Below are 27,727 nucleotides of genomic sequence, written 5' to 3' on the forward strand. Positions count from 1 at the left end.
TTTTATAATGAAAACTTTATTGAAGACACAGGTCCAGACTAAAATTAGGAACATATGGAATCTTCTAGATTCTTCTAATCTTCTATCTTCTTCTCATACTGTTTTCATTCTTTCTCTCTCACTCGGAGTGGGGACTTCCCCAACAACCATTTATTATCCAAGACATTGACACATTAATCAGCAGTCTTGATTAGATGTATTTTCTCTGTGGTACGCAACACCACCTGCCACCAAGTCATTGCATTGTCAGTCTGTCTAGAGCCAAGTAGCTACAAGGAGATGAGGCTCAGTCAACTTAAATAAATAAAATGCTGTGGAGACGGACAGGGTCTAAAGAGACACAGACGTCATTTCAACGTCTTTTCCACTTTCGTTCAACGTCTTTTCCACTTTCGTTCAACGTAATTTAATTGAAATGACGTGGAAACAACGTTGGTTTAACCAGAGTGTTCCCAGTGGGTTGTTTTGTGAAGACAGGCTACAGTACTTCACTATGGGGACATGGGACTGAAAATACTTCACTATGGGGACATGGGACTGAAAATACTTCACTATGGGGACATGGGACTGAAAATACTTCACTATGGGGACATGGGACTGAAAATACTTCACTATGGGGACATGGTACTGAAAATACTTCACTATGGGGACATGGTACTGTGGAGACTTCACTATGGGGACATGGTACTGTAGAGACTTCACTATGGGGACATGGTACTGTGGAGACTTCACTATGAGGACATGGAACTGTGGGGACATGGGACTGTGGGGACTTGACTATGGGGACATTGTACTGTAGAGACTTCACTATGGGGACATGGTACTGTAGAGACTTCACTATGGGGACATGGGACTGTGGAGACTTCACTATGGGGACATGGTACTGTAGAGACTTCACTATGGGGACATGGTACTGTAGAAACTTCACAATGGGGACATGGTACTGTATAGACTTCACTATGGGGACATGGTACTGTATAGACTTCACTATGGGGACATGGTACTGTAGAGACTTCACTATGGGGACATGGTACTGTAGAGTCTTCACTATGGGGACATGGTACTGTGGAGACTTCACTATGGGGTCATGGTACTGAAAATACATCACTATGGGGACATGGTACTGTGGAGACTTCACTATGGGGACATGGTACTGTGGAGTCTTCACTATGGGGTCATGGTACTGAAAATACATCACTATGGGGACATGGTACTGTAGAGTCTTCACTATGGGGACATGGTACTGTAGAGTCTTCACTATGGGGTCATGGTACTGAAAATACTTCACTATGGGGACATGGTACTGTAGAGACTTCACTATGGGGTAATGGGACTGAAAATACTTCACTATGGGGACATGGTACTGTAGAGACTTCACTATGGGGTCATGGTACTGAAAATACTTCACTATGGGGACATGGTACTGTGGAGACTTCACTATGGGGACATGGTACTGTATAGACTTCACTATGGGGACATGGTACTGTATAGACTTCACTATGGGGACATGGTACTGTAGAGACTTCACTATGGGGACATGGTACTGTAGAGACTTCACTATGGGGACATGGTACTGTAGAGACTTCACTATGGGGACATGGGACTGTAGAGACTTCACTATGGGGACATGGGACTGTGGGGACATTGTACTGTAGAGACTTCACAATGGGGACATGTCTAGTGGGGAGATAGATTGTCTTGTGGATACGCTGCCTCTTCTAGTCCTCACAGGAGAGAACTAGCTGCCTTATAGGAACAAGGTTTCTGTGGCGTCTCCACTATAAGGACTTGTTGTCGTCCCAACTGCAGAAGCACTGCATAACACTAATGAGACTTAATATTCTCTCTCCACAACGATGATGTCATTGATTTGTTTGTTTGGATTTTGATTAGAGTTGTGATTGGACAGAGTGCTTTCGACACACTGCAGTGTATGAGGCTAAGGAAGATGTGTGAACAGACCAAACTAGTTGGCAAGCCTAACACACACAAATTCCCACGGGAATGCGTTAGTCTGCAACACACACTCTCCTCTGAATTGATTTAGCCTGACACACACCCCTCTGAATACATAAACAAGCTCTAGGGAAGGTTCCCTGGGGATTCATACAGTTATGTATGTTATAACCTCAACAACCACTGCGTGCACACACACACACTGTGTATGTAGTCTTACTGTCATCACCTTTTTAACTATTTATGCAATATTCTAATAGAAGTAGCGAGCAAGTGTTTTGGCCTCTTAGGTTTTTACCTGATGAATTATTTATACTATTGATTTTGTACTAGTAGAAGCAGTGGGTTTAAGAAGCTTCTCGTGTTTCTGGCTTGAACATGTATTTGCCTGCATTAATAGTTAAGAAAAAGAAAACCCAAGTTTATTTTCTTCTTCCACTAGAAGCTTTTGGCCCCTCTGTATCTCTGTCATTGCTGAGTTAATGTTGAGGAGCTGTAAGGAGTTTCCAAGCTGCTGCCAGTGCAGCACAAAGTTGGCAGAGTGAGGACTGTTAGACACAGAGAGATCTGTAGCTGCACATTTATAGCCTGTGAGAAGTAGACTAGATTTCTGATAGCGAGGAGTAGAGGGAGGGTGATCTTTGGCAGAGGAAAAGAGAGAGGGATATGTCTTTCAGGAGCATGGAGAGAGATCTATGACTGAGTTGAAAGAGGGGTGTCTTTGGCAGGGAAGTAGTGTGAGTTCTCTTTTAGAAGTGTGTAGAGGGATCATTTTTATATTGGTCAGGCTCTAGTTTTCAAATATCTGATATTATTGGCCAATGTTGGCCTGTTACCAATATATCGATATTGGATGATAATTCTGTCGATGACCGATATTCATTAAATATGATGACAAAAGTGAGTCATGATTATCTGAACACTTGTGGCCATGCTCATGATGTCGTTATCGTTGTCATGTAAAACCATTTTTAAAGTGTTTCTTTGACAATTGCTCTTTTGGATGGCAATTAATGAACTCTGTGTGCAAAAATGTAACTTTAATTTCCCTGTTAAACACTATATGGGCAGCACCACCCTCCCTGAAGTGGACTGTATATTCGTAAGGTTTTCTTATCACCATGTTTTCTCTCTCCCAGGTGCTTGTAAGGACACAGATGACAGACAGGTAGGATTCCAGTTGAGGTGGAATTCAGACCAAGGTAGGTGTAATTTTTAGTGTGTTCAATTATGGTGTTGTTCAGGGTGAATTTGTATGTGTTTCTGACAGTCCCCTCTGTCTCAATCGCACTCTCGGTCGATCGGTCTCTCTCTCGGTCAGTCCGTCTCTCTCGGTCGGTCCGTCTCTGTCGGTCGGTCCGTCTCTATCGGTCGGTCCGTCTCTATCGGTCGGTCCGTCTCTCTCTGTCGGTCTCTCTGTCGGTCTCTCTGTCGGTCTCTCTCTCGGTCGATCGGTCTCTCGGTTGGTCGGTCTCTCTGTCGCTCTCTCTGTCTGTTTCTCGGTCGGTCTCGGTCGACCGGTCTCTCTCTCTCTTGGTTGGTCTCTCCCTCTGTCGCTCTCTCTGTCTGGTTCTGTCTCTCTCGGTCGTTCTCTCGGTCGGTCTCGGTCAATCGGTCTCTCTCTCGGTCGGTCTCTTTCTCTCTCGGTTGGTCTCTCTCTGTCAGTCTCTCTGTTGGTCTCTCTCTGTCGGTCTTGGTCGGTCGGTTTCTCGATCTCTCTCGGTCGGTCGCTCTCTCGGTCAGTCGGTCGCTCTCTCGGTCAGTCGGTTGCTTTCTCTCTCTCTCGGTCTCTCTTTCTCTCTCTTGGTCTCTTTCTCTCTCTTGGTCTCTTTCTCTCCCACTCGGTCAGTCTCTTTCTCTCCCACTCGGTCGGTGTTGGTCTCTCTCTCCGACGGTCTCTCTCTCCGACGGTCTCTCTCTCGGTCGGTCTCTCTCTCGGTCGGTCTCTCTCTCTCGGTCGGTCAGTCGGTTGCTTTCTCTCTCTCTCGGTCTCTCTTTCTCTCTCTTGGTCTCTTTCTCTCCCACTCGGTCGGTGTCTCGGTCTCTCTCTCCGTCGGTCTCTCTCTCCGTCGGTCTCTCTCTCCGTCGGTCTCTCTCTCCGTCGGTCTCTCTCTCCGTCGGTCTCTCTCTCCGTCGGTCTCTCTCGGTCGGTCTCTCTCTCTCTCGGTCGCTCGGTTGCTTTCTCTCGCCCGGTCGGTGTCGGTCGGTGTCTGTCGGTCGGTCGGTGTCTGTCGGTCGGTGTCTGTCGGTCGGTCGGTCGGTCTCGGTCGGTCGGTCTCGGTCGGTCGGTCTCTGTCGGTCGGTCGGTCTCGGTCGGTCTGTCGGTCTCTGTCGGTCGGTCGGTCTCGGTCGGTCTGTCTCTGTCGGTCGGTCGGTCTCTCTCTCCGTCGGTCTCTCTCTCCGTCGGTCTCTCTCTCCGTCGGTCTCTCTCGGTCGGTCTCTCTCTCTCTCGGTCGCTCGGTTGCTTTCTCTCGCCCGGTCGGTGTCGGTCGGTGTCTGTCGGTCGGTCGGTGTCTGTCGGTCGGTCGGTGTCGGTCGGTCGGTCTCGGTCGGTCGGTCTCTGTCGGTCGGTCGGTCTCGGTCGGTCTGTCGGTCTCTGTCGGTCGGTCGGTCTCGGTCGGTCTGTCTCTGTCGGTCGGTCGGTCTCTCTCTGTCGGTCGTTCGGTCTCTCTCTGTCTGTCGGTCGGTCTCTCTGTCGGTCGGTCGGTCTCTCTGTCGGTCGGTCGGTCTCTCTGTCGGTCGGTCGGTCTCTCTGTCGGTCGGTCGGTCTCTCTGTCGGTCGGTCTCTCTCTGTCGGTCGGTCGGTCTCTCTCTGTCGGTCGGTCGGTCTCTCTCTGTCGGTCGGTCGGTCTCTCTCTGTCGGTCTCTCTCGGTCGGTCTCTCTCGGTCGGTCGGTCGGTCTCTCTCGGTCGGTCGGTCTTGGTATCTATCCCGGTCGGTTGCTCTCTCTCGGTCGGTTGCTCTCTCTCGGTCGGTTGCTCTCTATCGGTCGGTCTCTCTCTCTCGGTCGGTCGTACTCTCCCGGTCGCTCTCGCTCTCTCTCGGTCAGTCGTTCTCTCCCGGTCGCTCTCGCTCTCTCTCGGTCGGTCGCTCTCTCCCGGTCGCTCTCGCTCTCTCCCGGTCGGTCGCTCTCTCTCTCTCCCGGTCGGTCGCTCTCTCTCTCTCCTGGTCGGTCTTGGTATCTCTCTCTCTGTCGGTCTCTCTCTCGGTTGCTCTCGGTCTCTCCCTCTCTCTCGGTCTCTCTCGGTTGGTCGGTCTCTCTGTCGCTCTCTCGGTCTGTCGCTCTCTCGGTCTGTCGCTCTCTCGGTCTGTCGCTCTCTCGGTCTGTCGCTCTCTCGGTCGGTCGCTCTCTCTCGGTCGGTCGCTCTCTCTCGGTCGGTCGCTCTCTCTCGGTCGGTCGCTCTCTCTCGGTCGGTCGCTCTCTCTCGGTCGGTCGCTCTCTCTCTCTCCCGGTCGGTCTTGGTATCTCTCTCTCTCGGTCGGTCTCTCTCTCGGTCTCTCTCTCTCGGTTGGTCGGTCTCTCTCTCTCTGTCGGTCGGTCGGTCGCTCTCTCTCTGTCGGTCGGTCGGTCGCTCTCTCGGTCGCTCTCTCTCTCTCTCGGTCGCTCTCTCTCTCTCCCGGTCGCTCTCTCTCTCTCCCGGTCGCTCTCTCTCTCTCCCGGTCGCTCTCTCTCTCTCCCGGTCGGTTGCTCTCTCTCTCTCGGTCGGTCTCTCTCTCGGTTGCTCTCGGTCTCTCCCTCTCTCTCAGTCTCTCTCGGTTGGTTGGTCTCTCTCTCTCTGTCGGTCTCTCTGTCACTCTCTCGGTCGGTTGCTCTCTCTCGGTCGGTTGCTCTCGGTCGGTCGCTCTCTCTCGGTCGGTCGCTCTCTCTCGGTCGGTCGCTCTCTCTCGGTCGGTCGCTCTCTCTCGGTCGGTCGCTCTCTCTCTCTCGGTCGGTCGCTCTCTCTCTCTCGGCCGGTCGCTCTCTCTCTCTCCCGGTCGGTCTTGGTATCTCTCTCTCCCGGTCGGTCTTGGTATCTCTCTCGGTCGGTCGCTCTCTCTCGGTCGCTCTCTCTCCCGGTCGGTCGCTCTCTCTCTCTCGGTCGGTCTCTCTCAATTCAATTTTAATTCAATTCAAGGGGCTTTATTGGCATGGGAAACATGTGTTAACATTGCCAAAGCAAGTGAGGTAGATATTATACAAAAGTGAAATAAACAATACAAATTAACAGTAAACATTACACATACAGAAGTTTCAAAACAATAAAGACATTACAAATGTTATATTATATATATACAGTGTTGTAACAATGTACAAATGGTTAAAGCACACAAGTTAAAATAAATAAGCATAAATATGGGTTGTATTTACAATGGTGTTTGTTCTTCACTGGTTGTCCTTTTCTTGTGGCAACAGGTCACAAATCTTGCTGCTGTGATGGCACACTGTGGAATTTCTCCCAGTAGATATGGGAGTTTATCAAAATTGGATTTGTTTTCAAATTCTTTGTGGATCTGTGTAATCTGAGGGAAGTATGTCTCTCTAATATGGTCATACATTGGGCAGGAGGTTAGGGAGTGCAGCTCAGTTTACACCTCATTTTGTGGGCAGTGTGCACATAGCCTGTCTTCTCTTGAGAGCCATGTCTGCCTACGGCGGCCTTTCTCAATAGCAAGGCTATGCTCACTGAGTCTGTACATAGTCAAAGCTTTCCTTAAATTTGGGTCAGTCACAGTGGTCAGGTATTCTGCCACTGTGTACTCTCTGTTTAGGGCCAAATAGCATTCTAGTTTGCTCAGTTTTTTTGTTAATTCTTTCCAATGTGTCAAGTAATTATCTTTTTGTTTTCTCATGATTTGGTTGGGTCTAATTGTGCTGTTGTCCTGGGGCTCTGTGGGGTGTGTTTGTGTTTGTGAACAGAGCCCTAGGACCAGCTTGCTTAGGGGACTCTTCTCCAGGTTCATCTCTCTGTAGGTGATGGCTTTGTTATGGAAGGTTTGGGAATCGCTTCCTTTTAGGTGGTTGTAGAATTTAACGGCTCTTTTCTGGATTTTGATAATTAGTGGGTATCGGCCTAATTCTGCTCTGCATGCATTATTTGGTGATCTACGTTGTACACGGAGGATATTTTTGCAGAATTCTGCATGCAGAGTCTCAATTTGGTGTTTGTCCCATTTTGTGAATTCTTGGTTGGTGAGCGAAACCCAGACCTCACAACCATAAAGGGCAATGGGCTCTATGACTGATTCAAGTATTTTTAGCCAGATCCTAATTGGTATGTTGAAATTTATGTTCCTTTTGATGGCATAGAAGGCCCTTCTTGCCTTGTCTCTCAGATCGTTCACAGCTTTGTGGAAGTTACCTGTGGTGCTGATGTTTAGGCCGAGGTATGTATAGTTTTTTTTGTGCTCTAGGGCAACGGTGTCTAGATGGAATTTGTGGTCCTGGTGACTGGACCTTTTTTGTGAACACCATTATTTTGGTCTTACTGAGATTTACTGTCAGGGCCCAGGTCTGACAGAATCTGTGCAGAAGATCTAGGTGCTGCTGTAGGCCCTCCTTGGTTGGTGACAGAAGCACCAGATCATCAGCAAACAGTAGACATTTGACTTCGGATTCTAGTAGGGTGAGACCGGGTGCTGCAGACTGTTCTAGTGCCCGCGCCAATTCGTTGATATATATGTTGAAGAGGGTGGTCTCTCTCTGTTGCTCTCGGTCTCTCCCTCTCTCTCGGTCTCTCTCTCTCGGTTGGTCGGTCTCTCTCTCTCTGTCGCTCTCTCTCGGTCGCTCGCTCTCTCTCGGTCGCTCGCTCTCTCTCGGTCGCTCGCTCTCTCTCGGTCGGTATTCTTAGGGTTTTCTTATCACAATGTGTTCTCTCCCAGGTGCTTGTAAGGACACAGATGACAGACAGGTAGGATTCCAGTTGAGGTGGTTTAAAAATGCTGATTCACAGGAACGGCACAGTGTATGGGTTAAGGCACTTTAAGGTATGGCTTGTCAAATGTTTTAACCAAGAGAGTGTGGTTCTGAAAAGGGGGAAATGAAATGCAATACTAAATAGCAGGTTTAAGCTTAATACAACCTCAAATTACGAAGGCTATGAACAATAATATGGCTACAATAGCTAGACAATACAGCCTAATAACATGGCTGCTACTTCACTAATGAAAGGTCAGAGGGGTGCAGCCATACATTACTACCGAGCAGCACCATCATCCTCACACAACTGCATGAACTTGTATACTGAACAAAAATCTAAACGTAACGGTGCTTGAGGTGTCACTACAGACGCGTGTTTGATCCCAGGCTGTCACAACCGGCGTGATCAGGAGTCCCATAGAGTGGCACACAATTGCCCCAGCGTTGTCCGGGTTGGGGAGGGTTTGGCCGGAGGGGGCTTTACTTGGCTCATCGTTCTCTAGCGACTCCTTGTGGCGGGCAGGGCACCTGCAGGCTGACTTCGGTCATCAGTTGAGCGGTGTTTCCCCCGACACATTGGTACGGCTGGCTTCCAGGTTAAGCAGGTGGGTGTTATGAAGTGTGGTTTGGAGGGTCATGTTTCGAACGACGCATGACTCAACCTTCGCCTCTCCCGAGCCCATTGGGAAGTTGCAGCGATGAGACAAGATCGTAATTTAATCGCTGTTGAATATCACAAAATTGTGGAGAAAAAGGGGGTAAAATACAAATAATTTGAATAAAAAAAATGTTTATAAACGTTACATGTAAAGTGTTGGTCCCATATTTCATGAGCTGAAGTAAAATATCCCAGACATTTTCCATACGCACAAAAAACTTATTTCTCAAATGTTGTGCACAAATGTGTTCACATCCCTGTTAGTGAGTATTTCTCCTTTGCCAAGATAATCCGTCCACTTGACAGGTGTGGCATATCAGTAAGCTGATTAAACGGCATGGTCATTACACAGGTGCATCTTGTGCTGAGGACAATAAAAGTCCACTCAAATGTGCATTTTCAAATTAATTTTATTGGTCACATACTGTACATGTATTTAGCAGGTGTTATTGTGGGTGTAGTGAAATGCTTGTGTTCCTAGTTCCAACAGTGCAGTAGTATCTAACAATTCAAAAGTTTTGTGTCACAACGCAATGCCACAGATGTCTATAGTTTTGAAGGAGCGTGCGATTGGCATGCTGACTGCAGGAATGTCCACCAGAACTTTTGGCAAATAGTTGAATGTTATCTGAATGGAGGCCAACGTCATTTTAGAGAATTAGGCAGTATGTCCAACCGGCCTCACAACCGCAGACCACGTGTACCCACGCCAGCCCAGGACCTCCACATCCGGCTTCACCTGCAGGATTGTCTGAGACCAGCCACCCAGACAGCTGATGAAACTTAGGAGTATTTCTGTCTGTAATAAAGCCCTTTTGTTCGGAAAAACTCATTCTGATTGGCTGAGCCTAGCTCCCCAGTGGGTGGGCCTATGCCCTCCCAGGTCCACCCATGGCTGTGCCCTGCCCGGTAATATGAAATCCTTAGATTAGGGCCTAATGTATTTATTTCAATTGACTGATTTCCTTATATGAACTGTAACCTTGAAGATGTTGCGTTTATATTTTTGTTCAGTGTGTGTGTATATATATATATATATATATATATATATATAGCTACATCCACAAGGCTCATAGCTAACAAAATACATCATCTACACATCTATTCAGTACATCCATACAACCACAGGGCATATTAAACTAGGCACTGGTGTACATTATACTACACAATCAAATGCTAACTGTCTAAAATGAGATGGCACAAACAACAAGAGTAAGCAAGTGTACAGTTGCTAGCTGGCAGTAAAAACGTGAATTAGCATAACAAAGTAAACTACATCATCGTCACAGAGTGCGTCCACAACACATGAAGTGTGAGAAATATGAACTCACATTTCTGAAGGATGCACACTGGCCTAGGCTAAACAAAGAATGCTAACTAAAGGTCATCACAGGAGATGGCTGAAATGTATCACTTGGCTTGTGTACTTTCTCTAGTTACTTTCTTCTCAGTTAGAGATCACCCAGCATGCTCTGCTCCCATCACCGGTGGACATAGCCTTTCATTTACTCCCTCCCTCACCCTTTCTCCCTCCACCCAGCACACATTTTGCTGTAGGGGACATTTACCCTGGGAAGGGGGAGAGGAGGTGAGAGAGAGAGAGGACTGATGTAATGTGTTGATAGCCAGGAGGTATCTAGAGTCAAATGCCAAAAAATGTATTCCTGGCTGGATGTTTGATTGATGGGCAGCATGAAATGTAATTACCTTCAACAATCCTCTGGGAAGCTGACTGGTTAACATGGAGAGACATAGGACTGTTGGATGTGTGTGTGTGTGTGTAAGTGGCATTTGTGCCTGCTTGCTTGCGAGAAAGGGAGAGATGGAGCCAGTGGGGTGGGGGGGGGGTGGAGAAAGCAGAGAGAGAGAGAGAGAGAGAGAGACCTTGTGTGGCTGGAGAGAAGACAGTTCTCTGCTGATGTTTCTGTTCAGAAGACTCCTGCTCTGTCTCGAGACAGTTTTACCTCTGGCTGGAAGAGGCCTGTTTCACACGGAAGATGGTGTGTGTGCATGTACACACTTGCATGTGTGTCTAACACACTTGCATGCACCTGCGTGTGTGGGAGTTTCCAACCGAATATGTTGAATGATGTGAAACATGGATTGAGGGGTTGAGTCTCTATTGTTTTGTCTGTACAAGGGGCTCCCAAGTGGCACAGCGGTATAAGGCACTGCATCTCAGTGCTCGAGGCGACACCCTGGTTCGATTCCAGGCTCTATCACACCCGGCCGTGATTGGGAGTCCCATAGGGCGGCGCACAATTGGCCCAGCGTCGTCCGTGTTTGGCCGGTGTTGGCCGTCATTGTAAATAAGAATTAGTTGTTAACCGACTTGCCTAGTTAAATAAAGGTTAAATAACAATCCTGCTGTAGCTGAAAATCCCTGAGAATGGCAGAGGGTAAATTCTCTGTGTATGATACACAGTTCTCTGGCTGTCAGTGGAATAGGACACACACCAGGGATGGGCATTTGACATTTTTCAACTGTTAGAGTACTGGCCTGATTTTTGTTTGTGTACATTGATCTATACTGAGTGTACAAAACATTAAGAACACCTGCTCTTTCCATGAGACTGTCCAGGTAAATCCAGGTGAAAGCAATTACAAACCCCGCCTATTTCTACGATTTCTCTTTTTAAAAATCAGATTTTAAACTTAATTCTTAATCACACTGCTAAACCTTATGCCTAGCCCTAACTTTAAATGAACACCAGAAGTGTTTTTTTATTGTATTTTGTTTGCGATAAAGCCAATTTTGACTTTGTGGCTGTGCTAACTAGTGACGACCGCAAAGTAGGTGTGTAGAGAGAGAGGTCAGAATGCAATTGAGTGCGACATGAAGGACATTTAGGAGAATAACTGTTTGACGTTTGGTTTCTTTTTTGTTGTGCCCCCCCAAATGCACATGTACTGATGGAATACCAGAGGCAAAGCACATTAATAGTCTGGTTTTACAGTATTTGGGGGGGGGGGGGGGGGGATCTGTGGTTAGAGTTTTGACATCAGGTCTAGTACTCGATTACCCATCCCTAACACACACACACAGACAGACAGACAGACAGACAGACAGACAGACAGACAGACAGACAGACAGACAGACAGACAGACAGACAGACAGACAGACAGACAGACAGACAGACAGACAGACAGACAGACAGACAGACAGACAGACATATATATATACATATATATATACATATATATATACATATATATATACATATACATACATACATACATACATACATACATACATACATACATACATACATACATACATACATACATACATACATACATACAGTGGGGCAAAAAAGTATTTAGTCAGCCACCAATTGTGCAAGTTCTCCCACTTAAAAATATGAGAGAGGCCTGTAATTTTCATCATAGGTACACTTCAACTATGACAGACAAAATGAGGGGGGGAAATCCAGAAAATCACATTGTATGATTTTTTATGAATTTATTTGCAAAATATGGTGGAAAATAAGTATTTGGTCACCTACAAACAAGCTAGATTTCTGGCTCTCACAGACCTGTAACTTCTTCTTTAATAGGCTCCTCTGTCCTCCACTCGTTACCTGTATTAATGGCACCTGTTTGAACTTGTTATCAGTATAAAAGACACCTGTCCACAACCTCTAACAGTCACACTCCAAACTCCACTATGGCCAAGACCAAAGAGCTGTCAAAGGACACCAAAAACAAAATTGTAGACCTGCACCAGGCTGGGAAGACTGAATCTGCAATAGGTAAGCGGCTTGGTTTGAAGAAATCAACTGTGGGAGCAATTATTAGGAAATGGAAGACATACAAGACCACTGATAATCTCCCTCGATCTGGGTCTCCACGCAAGATCTCACCCCGTGGGGTCAAAATGATCACAAGAACGGTGAGCAAAAATCCCAGAACCACACGGGGGGATTTAGTGAATGACCTGCAGAGAGCTGGGACCAAAGTAACAAAGCCTACCATCAGTAACACACTACGCCGCCAGGGACTCAAATCCAGCAGTGCCAGACGTGTCCCCCTGCTTAAGCCAGTACATGTCCAGGCCCGTCTGAAGTTTGCTAGAGAGCATTTGGATGATCCAGAAGAAGATTGGGAGAATGTCATATGGTCAGATGAAACCAAAATATAACTTTTTGGTAAAAACTCAACTTGTCGTGTTTGGAGGACAAAGAATGCTGAGTTGCATCCAAAGAACACCATACCTACTGTGAAGCATGGGGGTGGAAACCTCATGCTTTGGAGCTGTTTTTCTGCAAAGGGACCAGGACAACTGATCCGTGTAAAGGAAAGAATGAATGGGGCCATGTATCGTGAGATTTTGAGTGAAAACCTCCTTCCATCAGCAAGGGCATTGAAGATGAAACGTGGCTGGGTCTTTCAGCATGACAATGATCCCAAACACACCGCCCGGGCAACGAAGGAGTGGCTTCGTAAGAAGCATTTCAAGGTCCTGGAGTGGCCTAGCCAGTCTCCAGATCTCAACCCCATAGAAAATCTTTGGAGGGAGTTGAAAGTCTGTGTTGCCCAGCAACAGCCCCAAAACATCACTGCTCTAGATGAGATCTGCACAGAGGAATGGGCCAAAATACCAGCAACAGTGTGTGAAAACCTTTTGAAGACTTACAGAAAACGTTTGACCTCTGTCATTGCCAACAAAGGGTAAAAACAAAGTATTGAGACACTTTTGTTATTGACCAAATACTTATTTTCCACCATAATTTGCAAATAAATTCATTAAAAATCCTACAATGTGATTTTCTGGATTTTTTTTCCCATTTTGTCTGTCATAGTTGAAGTGTACCTATAATGAGAATTACAGGCCTCTCATCTTTTTAAGTGGGAGAACTTGCACAATTGGTGGCTGACTAAATACTTTTTTTCCCCCCACTGTATATCTCACACACACACACACACACACACACACACACACACACACACACACACACACACACACACACACACACACACACACACTGGAAGGAAAAATAAAAATTCAGCAGTGAAATGAAAACAGGCTGGTCTTGATCAAACCAGATCTTCTTTTCTTGATGTGCACCCGGAGCCTGGTTTGGCTCCTATCATCTGTCATGTTCATGAATAAATATGGTGCAGAAATCTTCTATTTAATAGCTTTGTGTTTCTTCAAGAGTGACTCTCTGACTTTGAGGAAATTATTCTCTGTGCTCAAAATGTGTGTGTGGCAGCCAGGAGTTTTTTCTATTATTCATCAGCACTGTGCCCCTTTCCTCAGTGTCAGGGTTCCTCAGTGTCAAGTGGTAGGGCTGCACGAAGTGGGCCAAAAATCGTGTTGCGAATGTTTTACAAAATATTGCAATTTGACGTGCACTAAAGATCAGAACATATGTGAACTGTGTGAATTATAGAAATTGAATGACATATTAAAAAGGAAAATGGAAAGCAGTATCATTATTGTTTGAAACAATCTGTTCTATCTCAGAACAGCATGCCAACTGTGAATCTAACAAACAGCCAGGAGGAATAACTGTCTTAAAAACCCACAGTGACCAGGTTCTGGTTTCAATGATGGACTCTTGGCATAGAGGAACTAAGTCACTGACTATGTCTATAAGAGAAAACAATTATTCCTGGGACTCCCTCAACAAATCACGAGGCAGACATGCCAGATTGTCGCTATTCAAAGCCAAAGTTTGCAGGCAAAACCTTTGCAGTGTTTTAAGTTAAGGTAGTTGATCTGAAATAACCTCTGATCTCCATCTTGCCAGCTACTATTTAGTATTTTATTCACATGCATAAGGTAGTGACGTAGTTCCTCTATGACGAGTCCATCATTGAAACTAGACTCTAGTCACTGGGGGCGAGGCTTGGTGTGTGTGGGAAGCAGCCGCACACGGTTGCGTTTTTAGAGTTTGTCTATATTGCAGTTTCGATGTGAATTTGATTAACTGTGCAGCCCTACTAAGTCGCAGTTATGAAGCAGCTCACACCTGTTGCAGTAAGGACCATGACAGAGCTCTGCAGGGGGCCTCCCTCCCTAACCCAGAACAGCCCGACGGCCTACCAGAGATTTCCTCTGTGGACCTCTCACTGCCACTGAGACTGGCCTTGGTATTCAGAAGACACTGTGTCCGCTGTACCCCTCTATCTCTCCTACTGCCGTCATTTCACCTCCGCCTCGCTGGGCAGGAGTCATCATCACCTGGGCAACAGGGTCCCTCTTATCACTTACTTACCAGAGATGAGGTCATCAATAAGGGTCCCTGTAAGAGAGATGAAGCGGACCTAGACGTCCTCTTCCTCTTTTTCTGTCCTCTCCTCTGATTGGTCCATTTACACCTCTGGCTTGTTCCCCTCTCTTCCTCATCCTTCATCCAAATACCTTCCTCTCTCACACACAGAAAGCTGAAATTATTGAAAAGCTTTCGTTGCCCTTTCTGGGATTTAAACATAAGTTATCCACATGTGGTTTTACTAAGTGGTATTTAGTTATACTCAGGCCTTTGTGTGGTCCATCAAGGCACACACGCACAATGAAGACAAGCTTTCAAGCCCACAGTTTTCTGCAGGTGCAGTAGAGGAAATGTCATTTCCATAAAAAAACTGATCTGCTGGAACTCAGCTAGTGTGCAGAGTGAATCCAGCTGCAGTCTAAATCAATAATCCCCTACCTGTGAATGAAGGCTCACTTGTGTGCTAGTTCTCAGATCCATCTCCCTCCCTCTGACTACAGACAGGAAGATCAAAGGTCAGCCATTCAGCAACAGAGAGTCAGTAGAAGCTCATGTAGCTCCACTTTAAACATGTAGGATGCTTGTTAATTTATTCAGTTATTTATAGACATTTATTTAAAATTTTCTTTATACCCTTATTTTACCAGGTAAGTTGACTGAACACATTCTCATTTACAGCAACAACCTGGGGAATAGTTACAGGGGAGGGGGGGGTGAATGAGCCAATTGTCAGCTGGGGATTAGGTGGTCATGATGATATGAAGGCCAGATTGGGAATTTAGCCAGGACACCAGGGTTACCACCCCTACTCTTGCCATTGGCATCTTTAGTGACCATAGAGAGTCAAGACACCCATTTAACGTCCCATCCGAAAGACGGCACCCTTCACAGGGGTTATGTCCCTTCACAGGGGCTATGTCCCTTCACAGGGGCTATGTCCCTTCACAGGGGCTATGTCCCTTCACAGGGGCTATGTCCCTTCACAGGGGCTATGTCCCTTCACAGGGGCTATGTCCCTTCACAGGGGCTATGTCCCTTCACAGGGGCTATGTCCCTTCACAGGGGCTATGTCCCTTCACAGGGGCTATGTCCCTTCACAGGGGCTATGTCCCTTCACAGGGGCTATGTCCCTTCACAGGGGCTATGTCCCTTCACAGGGGCTATGTCCCTTCACAGGGGCTATGTCCCTTCACAGGGGCTATGTCCCTTCACAGGGGCTATGTCCCTTCACAGGGGCTATGTCCCTTCACAGGGGCTATGTCCCTTCACAGGGGCTATGTCCCTTCACAGGGGCTATGTCCCTTCACAGGGGCTATGTCCCTTCACAGGGGCTATGTCCCTTCACAGGGGCTATGTCCCTTCACAGGGGCTATGTCCCTTCACAGGGGCTATGTCCCTTCACAGGGGCTATGTCCCTTCACAGGGGCTATGTCCCTTCACAGGGGCTATGTCCCTTCACAGGGGCTATGTCCCTTCACAGGGGCTATGTCCCTTCACAGGGGCTATGTCCCTTCACAGGGGCTATGTCCCTTCACAGGGGCTATGTCCCTTCACAGGGGCTATGTCCCTTCACAGGGGCTATGTCCCTTGGGATTTATTTATATTTTTGACCAGAGGAAAGGGGGCCTCCTACTGGCCCTCCAATACCACTTCCAGCAGCATCTGGTCTCTCATCCAGGACCAACCCTACTTAGCTTTAGAAGCAAGCCAGCATTGGGATGCAGGGTGGTATACTGCTGGCCTTGTGTGTCACCATTGTTGACAGAAACCTCCACAAAGTGTTCATGGAGAGACACACAATGTCAAATGAAACAAGAAAATGTCAACATGGATGAACTAATGCCTGTGGAAATGTTGTTTTAATATGCGTGTTATTCCATTCTCATGTGTGTGTTCTGGTGTGTGTCTCCTTCAGATTTCGACTCGGGCCTTGGCATGATGACAGGCATGAACCCTATGATGCCCGGCCTTGGTTACGTGCCCCCACCGCCCCTGCCCCATGATCTACCCATCATTAAGGAGATCATTCACTACCAGAGCTGCACCCTCTTCCCCCCAAACCCAAGTAAGTCTATTGACCTCTTACCCCAGAAAGTCGATTTAATTTAAGCCACCAGCAAAAAATCAATTGAAGTGATGGGGGCAACCCGCATGCTAGCAGATGCTAGCAGATACCCATAACCAACCATGTTGTTCCGCGTCCTACATATGTGATGACATCACTTGGTTTAAACGTCTCGAGAGACTATATCTCTCATCATTACTCAATGCCTAGGTTTACCTCCAATGTCCTCAAATCCTACCTTACCTTTGTCTGTACACTATGCCTTGAGTCTATGCTATCGAGCCCAGAAACCTGCTCCTTTTACTCTCTGTTCTGAACGTGCTAGACGGCCACTTCGTATAGCATTTAGCCGTACCCTTATCCTACTTCTCCTCTGGTGATGTAGAGGTGAATCCAGGCCCTGCAGTGCCTAGCTCCACTCCTACTCCCCAGGTGCTCTCATTTGTTGACTTCTGTAACCGTAAAAGCCTTGGTTTCATGCATGTTAACATTAGAAGCCTACTCCCTAAGTTTGTTTTACTCACTGCTTTAGCACATTCTGACAACCCGGATGTCTTATCCGTGTCTGAATCCTGGCTTAGGAAAACCACCAAAAGCTCTGAAATCTCCATCGTCAACAATGACATTTTCCACCAAGATAGAACTGCCAAAGGGGGCAGTGTTGCAATCTACTGCAAAGATAGCCTGCAGAGTTCTGTATTACTATCCAGGTCTGTACCCAAACAATTCGAGCTTCTACTTCTAAAACTTCACCTTTCCAGAAACAAGTCTCTCACTGTTGCTGCTTGCTATAGACCTCCCTCTGCCCCCAGCTGTGCCTTCGATACCATATGTGAAATGATTGCCCCCCATCTATCTTCTGAGCTCATGCTACTAGGTGACCTAAACTGGCACATGCTTAACACCCCGGCCATCCTACAATCTAAGCTTGATGCCCTCAATCTCACACAAATTATCAATGAACCTACCAAGTACCACTCCAAATCCGTAAACAAGGGCACCCTCATAGATGTCATCCTAACTAACTCGACCTCCAAATACGCCTCTGCTGTTTTCAATCAAGATCTCAGCGATCACTGCCTCATTGCCTGCATCCGTAATGGGTCTGCGACCAAACGACCACCCATCATCACTGTCAAACGCTCCCTAAAACACTTCAGCGAACAGGCCTTTCTAATCGACCTGTCCGGGGTATCCTGGAATGACATTCTTTAAAAGTGCCTTCCTCACCATCTTAAATACGCATGCCCCATTAAAAGAAATTTGAACTAGGAATAGATATAGTCCTTGGTTCACTCCAGACCTGTGGCGTTCTGCATTAGCATTGAATAGCCCCCATGATATGCAACTTTTCAGGGAAGTTAGGAACAAATATACACAGGCAGTTAGGAAAGCTAAGGCTAGCTTTTTCAAACAGAAATGTGCATCCTGTAGTACTAACTCAAAAAGTTCTGGGACACTAAAGTCCATGGAGAATAAGAGCACCTCCTCCCAGCTGCCCACTGCTCTGAGGATAGGAAGCACTGTCACCACCGATAAACCCACTATAATTGAGAATTTCAATAAGCATTTCTCTACGGCTGGCCATGCTTTCCACCTGGCTACCCCTACCTCGGTCAACTGCCCGGCACCCTCCACAGCAATCCGCCAAAGCCCCCACCATTTCTCCTTCACCCAAATCCAGATAGCTGATGTTCTGAAAGAGCTACAAAATCTGGACCCCTATAAATCAGCCGGACTAGTCAATCTGGACCCTCTCTTTCTAAAATGATCTGCCGAAATAGTTGCAACCTCTATTACTAGCCTGTTCAACCTCTCTTTCGTATCGTCTGAGATTCCCAAAGATTGGAAAGCTGCCGCGGTCATCCCCCTCTTCAAAGGGGGTGACACTCTAGACCCAAACTGCTATAGACCTATATCTATCCTACTCTGCCTTTCTAAGGTCTTCGAAAGCCAAGTTAACAAACAGATTACCGACCATTTCGCATCCCACCATACCTTCTCTGCTATGCAATCTGGTTTCAGAGCTGGTCATGAGTGCACCTCAGCCACGCTCAAGGTACTAAACGACATCATAACCGCCATCGATAAGAGACATTACTGCGCAGCCGTATTCATCGACCTGGCCAAGGCTTTCGACTCTGTCAATCACTACATTCTTATTGGCAGACTCGACAGCCTTGGTTTCTCTAATGATTGCCTTGGCTGGTTCACCAACTACTTCTCTGATAGAGTTCAGTGTGTCAAATCGGAGGGCCTGTTGTCTGGGCCTCTGGCAGTCTCTATGGGGGTGCCACGGGGTTCAATCCTCGTGCCGACTCTCTTCTCTGTATACATCAATGATGTTGCTTTTGCTGCTGGTGATTCTCTGATTGCACCTCTACGCAGACGACACCATTCTGTATACTTCTGGCCCTTCTTTGAACACTGTGTTAACTAACCTCCAGACGAGCTTCAATGCCATACAACTCTCCTTCTGTGGCCTCCAACTGCTCCTAAACGCAAGTCAAACTAAATGCATGCTATTCAACCGATCACTGCCCGCACCTGCTCGCCCGTCCAGCATCACTACTCTGGACTGCTCTGACTTAGAATACGTGGACAACTACAAATACCTAGGTGTCTGGTTAGACTGTAAAATATCCTTCCAGACTCACATTAAACATCTCCAATCCAAAATTAAATCTAGAATCGGCTTCCTATATCGCAACAAGCCTCCTTCACTCATGCTGCCAAACATACCCTCGTAAAACTGACCATCCTACCCATCCTTGACTTCGGTGATGTCATCTATAAAATAGCCTCCAATACTCTACTCAACAAACTGGATGCAGTCTATCATAGTGCCATCCGTTTTGTCACCAAAGCCCCATACACTACCCACCATTTTGACCTGTACGCTCTCGTTGGTTGGCCCTCGCTTCATACTCATCGCCAAACCCACTGGCTACAGGTTATCTACAAGTCTCTGCTGGGTTAAAGCCCCACCTTATCTTAGCTCACTGGTCACCATAGCAGCACCCACTCGTAGCACGCGCTCCAGCAGGTATATCTCACTGGTCACCCCAAAAGCCAATTCCTCCTTATTTTATTTCACCTTTATTTAACCAGGTAGGCTAGTTGAGAACAAGTTCTCATTTGCAACTGTGACCTGGCCAAGATAAAGCATAGCAGTGTGAACAGACAACAACACAGAGTTACACATGGAGTAAACAATAAACAAGTCAATAACATGGTAGGAAAAAGAGAAACTATATACAATGTGTGCAAAAGGCATGAGGTAGGCAATAAATCGAATAATTACAATTTAGCAGATTAACACTGGAGTGATAAATCATCAGATGATCATGTGCAAGAAGAGATACTGGTGTGCAAAAGAGCAGAAAAGTAAATAAATAAAAGCAGTATGGGGTGAGGTAGGTAAATTGGGTGGGTAGATTACAGATGGACTATGTACAGCTGCAGCGATCGGTTAGCTGCTCGGATAGCAGGTTTTTAAAGTTGTTGAGGGAGATAAAAGTCTCCAACTTCAGAGATTTTTGCAATTCGTTCCAGTCGCAGGCAGCAGAGAACTGGAAGGAAAGGCATCCAAATGAGGTTTTGGCTTTAGGGATGATCAGTGAGATACACCTGCTGGAGCGCGTGCTACGGGTGGGTGTAGCCATCGTGACCAGTGAACTGAGATAAGGCGGCACTTTACCTACCATAGCCTTGTAGATGACCTGGAGCCAGTGGGTCTGACGACGAACATGTAGCGAGGGCCAGCCGACTAGGGCATACAGGTCGCAGTGGTGGGTCGTATAAGGTGCTTTAGTAACAAAACGGATGGCACTGTGATAAACTGCATCCAGTTTGCTGAGTAGAGTATTGGAAGCTATTTTGTAGATGACATCGCCGAAGTCGAGGATCGGTAGGATAGTCAGTTTTACTAGGGTAAGTTTGGCGGCGTGAGTGAAGGAGGCTTTGTTCCGGAATAGAAAGCCGACTCTAGATTTGATTTTGGATTGGAGATGTTTGATATGAGTCTGGAAGGATGAGTCTGGAGTTTGCAGTCTAGCCAGACACCTAGGTACTTATAGATGTCCACATATTCTAGGTCGGAACCGTCCAGGGTGGTGATGCTAGTCGGGCGTGCGGGTGCAGGCAGCGAACGGTTGAAAAGCATGCATTTGGTTTTACTAGCATTTAAGAGCAGTTGGAGGCCACGGAAGGAGTGTTGTATGGCATTGAAGCTCGTTTGGAGGTTAGATAGCACAGTGTCCAGGGAAGGGCCGGAAGTATACAGAATGGTGTCGTCTGCGTAGAGGTGGATCAGGGAATCGCCCGCAGCAAGAGCAACATCATTGATGTATACAGAGAAAAGAGTCGGCCCGAGAATTGAACCCTGTGGTACCCCCATAGAGACTGCCAGAGGACCGGACAACATGCCCTCCGATTTGACACACTGAACTCTGTCTGCAAAGTAGTTGGTGAACCAGGCAAGGCAGTCATTAGAAAAACCGAGGCTGTTGAGTCTGCCGATAAGAATATGGTGATTGACAGAGTCGAAAGCCTTGGCCAGGTCGATGAAGACGGCTGCACAGTAATGTCTTTTATCGATGGCGGTTATGATATCGTTTAGTACCTTGAGCGTGGCTGAGGTGCACCCGTGACCGGCTCGGAAACCGGATTGCACAGCGGAGAAGGTACGGTGGGATTCAAGATATGGTCAGTGATCTGTTTGTTGACTTGGCTTTCGAAGACCTTAGCTAGGCAGGGCAGGATGGATATAGGTCTGTAACAGTTTGGGTCCAGGGTGTCTCCCCCTTTGAAGAGGGGGATGACAGCGGCAGCTTTCCAATCCTTGTGGATCTCAGATGATACGAAGGAGAGGTTGAACAGGCTGGTAATAGGGGGTGCGACAATGGCGGCGGACAGTTTCAGAAATAGGGGGTCCAGATTGTCAAGCCCAGCTGATTTGTATGGGTCCAGGTTTTCCAGCTCTTTCAGAACATCTGCTATCTGGATATGGGTAAAGGAGAAGCTGGGGAGGCTTGGGCGAGTAGCAGCGGGGGGGGCGGGGCTGTTGGGCAAGGTTGGAGTCGCCAGGTGGAAGGCATGGCCAGCCATTGAGAAATGTTTGTTGAAGTTTTCGATTATCACGGACTTATCAGTGGTGACCGTGTTATCTAGCCTCAGTGCAGTGGGCAGCTGGGAGGAGGTGCTCTTGTTTTCCATGGACTTTACAGTATCCCAGAACTTTTTGGAGTTAGAGCTACAGGATGCAAATTTCTGCTTGAAAAAGCTGGCCTTTGCTTTCCTGACTGACTGCGTGTATTGGTTCCTGACTTCCCTGAACAGTTGCATATCACGGGGGCTCTTCGATGCTATTGCAGTTCGCCACAGGATGTTTTTGTGCTGGTCGAGGGCAGTCAGGTCTGGAGTGAACCAAGGGCTATATCTGTTCTTGGTTCTGCATTTTTTGAACGGAGCATGCTTGTCTAATATGGTGAGGAAGTAACTTTTAAAGAATGACCAGGCATCCTCAACTGACGGGATGAGGTCAATATCCTTCCATGGTACCCGGGCCAGGTCGATTAGAAAGGCCTGCTCGCAGAAGTGTTTCAGGGAGCGTTTGACAGTGATGAGGGGTGGTCGTTTGACCGTGGACCCGTGGCTGATACAGGCAATGAGGCAGTGATCGCTGAGATCTTGATTGAAGACAGCAGAGGTGTATTTGGAGGGCAAGTTGGTCAGGATAATGTCTATTAGGGTGCCCATGTTTACGGATTTAGGGTTGTACCTGGTGGGTTCCTTGATGATTTATGTGAGATTGAGGGCATCAAGCTTAGATTGTAGGACTGCCGGGGTGTTAAGCATATCCCAGTTTAGGTCACCTAACAGAACAAACTCTGAAGCTAGATGGGGAGCGATCAATTCACAGATGGTGTCCAGGGCACAGCTGGGAGCTGAGGGGGGTCGGTAGCAGGCGGCAACAGTGAGAGACTTATTTCTGGAGAGATTAATTTTTAAAATTAGAAGTTCGAACTGTTTGGGCATAGACTTGGAAAGTATGACAGAACTTTGCAGGCTATCTCTGCAGTAGATTGCAACTCCTCCCCCTTTGGCAGTTCTATCTTGACGGAAAGTGTTATAGTTGGGTATGGAAATCTCAGAGTTTTTGGTGGCCTTCCTAAGCCAGGATTCAGACACGGCAAGGACATCAGGGTTGGCAGAGTGTGCTAAAGCGGTGAGTAAGGCAAACTTAGGGAGGAGGCTTCTGATGTTGACATGCATGAGGCCAAGGCTTTTTCGATCACAGAAGTCAACAAATGAGGGTGACTGGGGACATGCAGGGCCTGGGTTTACCTCCACATCACCCGAGGAACAGAGGAGTAGTAGGATGAGGGTGCGGCTAAAGGCTATCAAAACTGGTCGCCTAGAGCGTTGGGGACAAGGAATAAAAGGAGCAGATTTATGGGCGTGGTAGAATAGATTCTGGGCATAATGTGCAGACCAGGGTATGGTGGGGCACGGGTACAGCGGAGGCAAGCCCAGGCACTGGGTGATGATAAGAGAGGTTGTATCTCTGGACATGCTGGTCTCAATGGGTGAGGTCACCGCATGTGTGGGGGGTGGGACAAAGGAGGTATCAGAGGTACGGAGAGTGGAACTACGGGGTCCATTGCAAACCAAAACAATGATAACTAGCCTGAACAACAGTATGCAAGGCATATTGATATTTGAGAGAGACATACAATAAGGCATAAAGTGATTGCAGGTCATGATTGGGAGAGCTAGCTAAAACAGCAGGTGAGATAACAGCAGCTAGTCAGCTAACACAGCAACAGAAGGTAAAAATGGCGACGACTGGGCAGAGAGGGTCGGATTAACTACACACAGATCCTGAGTTAAGGCACAGAGCCGACAGATAAAACACAAATAAACAGAATGGAGTACCGTGAATTAATGGACAGTCAAGCAGGCATCAGCTATGTAGCCAAGTGATCATAGTGTCCAGGGGGCAGCCGTAGATGGAGTAGTGAGGCCTCCACTAAGCTAGCCCGCGGCGTTTAAAGTTAGTAGCCCGGGGGGGGTGGTCTGCTCAGACGGAGGGGGTCTCTTCAGACGGAGGCCGGTTGAGGGCACAGCGGATGGGGTATTTGTCTGCAGACCAGACGTGGTCGTGTCGACAGAGAATCCAAGCCGGATGTCGGTGGCGAAAGAGAGGTTGTGAGTTGTAGGATTGTGTTTGCTAACAGGTGCTAGCTTCGTGATTCAGACAGTTAGTCATGGGTAGCAAGCTAGCAGAAGATGGAGGTCTGTTTTTAGCCACGCCGTGCAATTCCGTCGGTAGATTAGTGGGGTTCCGTGTGGTAGAGGGGACCAATCCAATTGTCAAAATAGTTATAGTGGCCTAAGAAGATTGTTCGATAGACCTGTTCAGATAGCAGCCGATATGCTCAAGACAGCTAACGATTAGCGGGCCGCAGTTAGTATATGGACGTTCAGGTTACGTCGCGATGGAGGGGCCGGTTGAAATACTCCCTCGGGCAGATAACGTCGGTATCCCAGTCGTGAAGGCCCGGTGGGGCTCCGCATCGGCAGTAAAACGGGTCCGGATAGGTGATTGTAGCCCAGGAGTGGCTGATGGAACTCTTCAGCTGGCTAGCTCCGGGATAATTGGTGTTTGCTCCGGAATTGATGTTAGCCGATAGTCACTCGGATAGCAGCTAGTTAGCTGCAAGATCCAGGTGTAAATGTCCAGAGCTTGAGGAAAAAAATCCGGGGATATGGAGAGAAAATAGGTCTGGTATGCTCTGGTCTGAGTCGCGTTGTACAAAACTGGCAATAGTTTTCCGAGCTAAAGGATAGCTGATGAGCGCTAGCTGTGGTTAGCTGAACTACTAACGTTAGCTTGTGAGCTGGCTAACTTCTGGCTAGCTTCTGTTGTAGATTTCGGATACGAGGTGAATAATACTTTTGAGGAAGAAAAAAAAACAGATCCGCACCACATCAGGTGGGTTGCAGGAGAGTGTTTTGAAGTTGAGTTTTTAAGAAGAAAAGAATATATATATAAAAAGATATGCGAAGAAAAATATATAAAATATATATACACGGGACAAGACGAGGACAAAGGACATCTGACTGCTACGCCATCTTGGATTCTTATGTCGTCTTTCCTTCCAGTTCTCTGCTGCCAATGACTGGAACGAACTGCAAAAATCTCTGAAGCTGGAGACTCATATCTCCCTCACTAGCTTTAAGCACCAGCTATCAGAGCAGCTCACAGATTACTGCACCTCTACATAGCCCATCTATAATTTAGCCCAAACAACTACCTCTTCCCCTACTGTATTTATTAATTTTGCTCCTTATTTTGCACCCCATTATTTCTCTTTCTACTTTGCACATTCTTTCACTGCAAATCTACCATTCCTGTGTTTTACTTGCTATATTGTATTTACCTCGCCACCATGGCCTTTTTTGCCTTCACCTCTCTTATCTCACCTCATTTGCTCACATTGTATATAGACTTATTTTTCTACTGCATTATTGACTGTGTGTTTTGTTTATTCCATTTGTAACTCTGTTGTTGTATGTGTCGAATTGCTATGCTTTATCTTGGCCAGGTCGCAGTTGCAAATGAGAACTTGTTCTCAACCAGCCTACCTGGTTAAATAAAGGTGAAATAAAAAATAAATAAAATAAAAAGGTGAATTAATCTCCCAGTTTCTGGTGGAAAGCAGACTGAACCAGGTTTTCCTCTAGGATTTTGCATGTACTTAGCTCCACTTGGTTTCTTTATTATCCTGAAAAACACACAAGTCCTTAATGATTACAAGCATACCAATAACATGATGCAGCCACCACTATGATTGAAAATATGAAGTGGTATTCTGTTATGTTTTGTATTGGATTTGCCCCAAACATAACACGTTGTATTCAAGTCAAAACATTAATTGCTGTGACACATTTTTTGCAGTATTACTTTTGTACCTTGTTGCAAACAGTATGCATGTTTTGGAATATTTATATTCTGCACTGGCTTCCTCCTTTTCACTCTGTCAATTAGGTTAGTTTTGTGGAGTAACTACAATGTTGATCCATCCTCAGTTTTCTCCTATCACAGCCATTAAACTCTGTAACTGTTTTAAAGTCACTATTGGCCTCATGGTGAAATCCCTGAGCGGTTTCCTTCCTCTCCAGCAACTGAGTTAGGAAGAATGCCTTTATCTTTGTAGTTACTGGGTGTATTGATACACCATCCAAAGTGTAATTAAGTGTCACCATGCTCAAAGAGATATTCAATGTCTGCTTTTCTTATTTTTACCCATCTACCAATAGGTGCCCTTCTTTGCGGGGGATTGGAAAACCTCCCTGGTCTTTGTGGTTGAATCTGTGTTTGAATTTCACTGCTTGACTGAGGGACCTTACAGATAGTGTGTGGGGTACAGAGATGAGGTAGTCATTCACAGTGAGTCCATGCAACTTATTATGTGACTTGTTAAGCAAAATGTTCCTCTACAATTTATTTAGGCTTGACATAACAAAGGGTTGAATACTTATTCACTCAAGACATTTCAGCTTTTAATTTTTTATTAATTTCAAACATTTTGAAAAACTTAATTACACTTTGACATTATTGGGTATTGTCTGACAAAAAAAACAATTTAATCAATTTTGAATTCAGGCTGTAACAGATTTTTTTTTTTTTTTTAAGTTAGTGGTGCAAAGTCATTGCCGCCACACACAAAAATATGGAAAATGGGTTATTTTTTTTGCAGAGGCGCACTATGAAGATGCTAGAACAATCCACATTTACTTTTCCACGGCAAACAAGCAATGAATAGAAAAACCAGACAACCCCATAGTGGAATAGTTTATCTGTTTACCTAGTTAGCTTGTTATGTGTTCTATGGGAGAGAAATATTCTTCTCAAGGTGCATTAAAGTTGCAAGTGTCATAGTGAGGGAAACATGCATTCTGACAAGCAGTCAATGCACAACCATTCATAATGCAAATTTTAATAGCAGCAGTTTTAATTGCATTTGTTAAAGAAGCGGATCCCAGCTTTTCATTCCTTCTTTATTGATTTATCAACTCCTTTAATATGTGTGAACTGCACCATTTTAAACCCAGTGTTTTTAGCAATTGCATGGTTAAGCATGTTACTGCTCTGCAATTTGCAAAGCGTGCCTAGGGGAGATTGGGGCTGAATATAACACAGATCAATTTTCACCCCATTAGCTTGGGGTAATACACCACCCTACCTCAAAATATTTTGGATAGTGACTTAAAAAATTGTGATGAGATTACATTTTTAGTTGAGCAAGAGTAGTGGCAACCAGGAAAAGTGCTGTGGGTGGAAATGGTTGCATGAAGTGGTTTCTGTGAGAAGTACAGGCAGGGGACGTCAGTAGAAATGAATTCATTAGGCCCTGATCTATGGAATTCATATGACTGGGCGGAGACGCAGCCATGGGTGGGCCTGGGAGGGCGGAGGCCCACCACTTGGGAGCCAGGCTCACCTAATCCGAATGAGTTTTTCCCCACGAATGGGCTTTAATACAGACTCAAATACTCCTCAGCCACCCCCCCTCCCCCAGATGATCCCGCAGGTGAAGAAGCCTGATGTGGAGGTCCCGGGTTGAACGTTCTGCCAAATTCTCTAAAACAACGTTGGAGATGGCTTGTGGTAGAGAAATGAACATTACATTCTCTAGCAACAGCTCTGGTGGACATTCCTGCTGTGATCATGACAATTGCGCGTTCCCTCAACTTGAGGCGTCTGTGGCATTGTGTTGTTTGACACAACTGCATTTTTTTGTGGCCTTTTATTGTCCCCAACACAAGGTGCACCTGTGTAATGATCATGCTGTTTAATCAGCTATGTGATATGCCACACCCGTCAGGTGGATGGATTATCTTGACAAAGGTTAAACTGCTCA

At 46.5% G+C, this 27,727-nt stretch overlaps 1 protein-coding gene across 4 annotated transcripts in view; it reads left to right on the forward strand.

The window, feature by feature from the left end:
• Positions 1 to 27,727, forward strand: part of LOC129858186 (ecto-NOX disulfide-thiol exchanger 2-like) — a 321,149-nt gene that overhangs the window by 230,458 nt on the left and 62,964 nt on the right. For all 4 annotated transcript variants that reach the window (XM_055927213.1, XM_055927216.1, XM_055927214.1 and 1 more), the window contains 2 exons: positions 3,096 to 3,158; positions 16,647 to 16,796. In XM_055927213.1, the coding sequence (XP_055783188.1) occupies positions 3,096 to 3,158; positions 16,647 to 16,796 (213 nt within the window). The remainder of the gene's footprint in view (positions 1 to 3,095; positions 3,159 to 16,646; positions 16,797 to 27,727) is intronic.

The sequence above is a fragment of the Salvelinus fontinalis genome, chromosome 6, assembly GCF_029448725.1.
Source record: "Salvelinus fontinalis isolate EN_2023a chromosome 6, ASM2944872v1, whole genome shotgun sequence".
NCBI lineage: Eukaryota > Metazoa > Chordata > Actinopteri > Salmoniformes > Salmonidae > Salvelinus > Salvelinus fontinalis.